Source organism: Rhagoletis pomonella, unplaced genomic scaffold (assembly GCF_013731165.1).
Source record: "Rhagoletis pomonella isolate Grant_MI unplaced genomic scaffold, Rhpom_1.0 Rhpom_scaffold_02122, whole genome shotgun sequence".
NCBI lineage: Eukaryota > Metazoa > Arthropoda > Insecta > Diptera > Tephritidae > Rhagoletis > Rhagoletis pomonella.
Window position 1 is genome coordinate 3,222 of NW_023460676.1, and position 3,987 is coordinate 7,208.

At 38.3% G+C, this 3,987-nt stretch overlaps 1 protein-coding gene across 1 annotated transcript; it reads left to right on the forward strand.

Moving 5' to 3' along the window:
* The first annotated feature begins 1,532 nt into the window (after positions 1 to 1,532).
* LOC118753127 (probable arginine--tRNA ligase, mitochondrial) lies at positions 1,533 to 3,685 on the forward strand. Its single transcript, XM_036487988.1, has 4 exons — positions 1,533 to 1,634; positions 1,727 to 2,882; positions 2,966 to 3,335; positions 3,401 to 3,685. The coding sequence occupies exons 1-4, from the start codon at positions 1,599 to 1,601 to the stop codon at positions 3,552 to 3,554; spliced, it is 1,716 nt and encodes a 571-aa protein (XP_036343881.1). The 5' UTR covers positions 1,533 to 1,598; the 3' UTR covers positions 3,555 to 3,685.
* Positions 3,686 to 3,987: the final 302 nt, after the last annotated feature.

Below are 3,987 nucleotides of genomic sequence, written 5' to 3' on the forward strand. Positions count from 1 at the left end.
AATTGCAATCAACGACGGTAGATGTGTTCTTAAAATATTAATTTCACTGCAATTTGTAATATTTTATTCCGCATAAATCTGTGGTTATCTGCTATCAAAAAATATTTCATTTCACACAGCAGATTAGCAAAACTGTCTCACCATAGTAAAAATATTATTCAGCAGCTCTGCCCATAGAACTTTGTTACCGATTCACACACGCCCTAATTCAAATATCTGAAATTACAGACTTTAACAATTTGTAAAGTATTTTTAGTTCGATGTTATAAGTGCCATAGCAGCGAAATCGAAATATATGCACCTTATTTTGGTTTTAAACGATTTTTTCAGCACTTAATTTTATAAAATTCGTTGTTTTTATGTTATGTAAAAACAACCTTACGTCAATAAATGCTCAACCTTAACAAAAATATGTAGCTCTTCATTTTAGCTACTATTAGTATTATTTAGCTTTTTTCGACCGTTTTAGCTCCAAACGAAATTTCTCTGGCAACACTGCGTAAATCATTCAAACATTAACATTCATTAAATATACGAAATGTTATTTCTCGCTCAGCTCTGTTACTCCGCCGCTCTTATGTTCCACAGCAGTGTGGGCTGGTGTGGTGTGTACGCAATCAGATTTTGATAGCTTTTGACAATTTACACTCTGATTCGTAATTGCTGCTTCTCTGTATTTAACGTTCTCTGTCAACCGTTTGCAGAGAAAAAACTTTCTGGCTGTCGATTTTCATGCTTCTGCTGTCTTTGCTGTAGGAAAATCGGAAAAATATCGATGCGTCTAAAATATCGATGTTTGCTTCGATGCTCTCGATGTAAAAATCGTAGATGCATCGCTGTATCTTGAAACTAGTCCCAGAGAACGTTAATATTTAATATTTAACGTTCTCTGCTAGTTCATTGAACCATCCTTTGCGTTTTTCAGTTGTGCAAAAATGAGTGAGTTGGTCGACAGAACAATTTTTTTAAAAGCTCTGGATTGTTGGTTTGTTATCCATCTCATACAAGCAAAATAAATTTCCTCGTGAAAATATAATATCGACCTCACTTTTCTATCAGATTATAACCATTTTTTCGCTTTCGTATCTTTATAATTTTTTTTTGTTAATAAGCTCATGCGATTTTCGTTTCGGTTATGTTGTACTCTGCAAATTGTTACGGCGAAATTACTTATAAATTTAAATTTATTTGAATACATCGAAAGATATCGATGGGCATCGAATCAAAGAAATACGTCGATATCTTTTTGCCACTGACATCCCAAGTTCGCAGCAGCGTTCTCTGGCTGCTGCAGCTTCTAATTGGATTTCCATTTTGCATGACATTTTGGCTGCTAGTGCTGCCACTTATTATACTGATGTCAAAGAAAATATATGTGTAGGGCCGAAGAACGTTGACTTTTGACTCATATATAAATTTATTGAATATTATCCAAGTCTTAATTGATTCCTACTCTATTTTTGACTTTATTTAATTAATATTTACAATTGAAAGCTTTGAATGCAAACAATTTCTCGGAAGCAGCAACTCTGCAAAACAGCTGTTCACTTCTTCGAAAAGATAACAATTCATTCGAGCTTCGAAGATGAACTGTCAAAATGAGTGCTCGAATTCGTCGTGCAATCTGTGAGAAGGTGAGTAAATTAATTAGAATTTAACTTATTTTACTGAAAGTGACAACAAATTGTGATAAATAATTTCGTTTAAAAATTATCTCCACCTACAGATTTCACAGGCGACAGGACTTGGCCGCAATGTTTACCACGAATTGGAGGTACCTGCAAAAAGGCCAACAAACCCTGCTCTTTCAACACTCCACTGGACACCCACAGCCGGCAAAACGACTGAAGAGTTGATTCAGTTAATACCTAGACTTGAATTCGATAAATCCATTGTCGAATCAGTAAAATTGCTGCCAGCTACTGGCAAAATTGCTGCCCGTGTGGAGTTTCAACTGCAAAGCCAACCTTTCGTAGAAACCTTGCTGCAACAAAATGTCGAACCTGCGACTAAGCCGAATGCCCATATTGTGTTTGAATTTAGTTCGCCTAACATAGCGAAGCCCTTTCATGTCGGTCACCTGCGTTCTACAATAATCGGCAATGCACTTGCTAATTTGCACCAGCACTTAGGTTACCAAGTGACGCGGCTAAACTATCTTGGTGATTGGGGTACCCAATTTGGTATGCTACATGTCGGCGTAAAAATGCTGGACATAACCGATGAGCAAATGCGTGCCAAACCCATTGAAACACTCTATAGCGCTTATGTAGCGGCCAATACTGCTGCCAAAACGGATGCTAGTATTGCAGACAAAGCTCGCGAATGCTTTGCACAGCTCGAGCTGGACACTGATGCAGAAATGGCGCGGCAGTGGCAAAATTACCGTAACTACACAGTTGCCGAGTTGGAACAAATGTACGCGCGGTTAGGTGTGCGATACGATCAATACGATTGGGAGTCACAGTATTCACAACGGCAAATCGGCGATGTTTTGGATTGTTTGCAACAGCGTGGGCTACTGCAAGACGAGGGAGATGGGCGCAAGGTGGTTAGTGTGGATGGCAGACGCATACCTGTGGTGAAAAGTGATGGATCCAGCTTATATTTAACACGCGATATTGCAGCTGTGCTGGATCGCTTTCGACGCTATCACTTTCAACGCATGTACTATGTGGTAGAAAATGGGCAAGCAGATCATTTCAATGCGCTCTTTAAGACCACATCGGCACTCACCGCTGATATACCATTGGAACGGTTGATGCATGTGAAGTTCGGCCGTATTCATGGCATGAGTACGAGGAGTGGAAAAGTAGTCTTCCTGCGAGATGTGCTCGATGAGGCGCAAAACATAATGCTGGAGAAGCAGCTGAAAAGTGCTAGTAAGTTTAATAAAAAATAATTTCTAAAGTAAATTATTTTATTTTACTCCAAATAAAACCAATAATCTTCTATGAATTTTTAGCCACCAAAGTCGAACTAACCAACACATCTGGTGGCAACAAAAATATAGCCGATATCTTGGGTGTATCAGCGGTCATCATTAATGATTTAAAGCAGCGCAGACAACGCGACTATGACTTCAATTGGCAAAAGGCGTTGCAAGTGAATGGTGATACAGGCATCAAACTGCAATACACACATTGCCGGCTGCATAGCTTGTTGATGAATATGGCGCACATTAATGTTAGCGAATGTAAGGTAGATGTAGCACAGTTATCAGAACCTGAAGCGCAAGATCTACTCCACGAAATAGCGCGCTTCGAGCAGGCGGTGTGGTTAGCCAAACAACAACTAGAGGCATGTGTACTGGTCAATCATCTATTCGCGTTGTGGTGAGTATCTATTGTTGATTATCCAACAAAATATATGTAATATGATAAGTCTTTATTAATTCCAGTAACACCACAAGTCGTGCTTTAAAACATTTGAATATTAAGAATGAAGAGTGTCGCGAAAAACAGCAAAATCGATTGCTGCTCTTTAGCGCCGCCAAGTGCAACCTAAACACTGGCATGTGCATACTTGGGCTGCGTCCACTGGATCAAATGTAGTTATTAACTAAACTATAAAAATATTTGTAATGCCTTTTTGGTTGTATATATTTTCATTTTGCACTACAATAGTTGATATACATAACTTACAACAAAAGTGTTTAACAAACATAAAATTGTTTTTGGTATAACCGAAAAGTACATCTTATTTGCTTATCTTTATAAGGCTGTTCTTCTTTAATATGCAAAACTGGTAAACTTTAACGCTTCTTCCAAGTGTACTTGCGGCGTGCACCCTCCTGTCCAAACTTCTTACGTTCACGGCGACGATAGTCACGTTGCAGCAGGCCCGCTTAATGTTTTAATTATAACAAAACACAAATTTGAATTGAGTCTAGTCGTCTGTATATGGAAATTATTTAAATAATTAATATTTACTTACCTAAACGCATCGATTCGACCATTTCTTGATCGACAAAACTACGCAAACTCA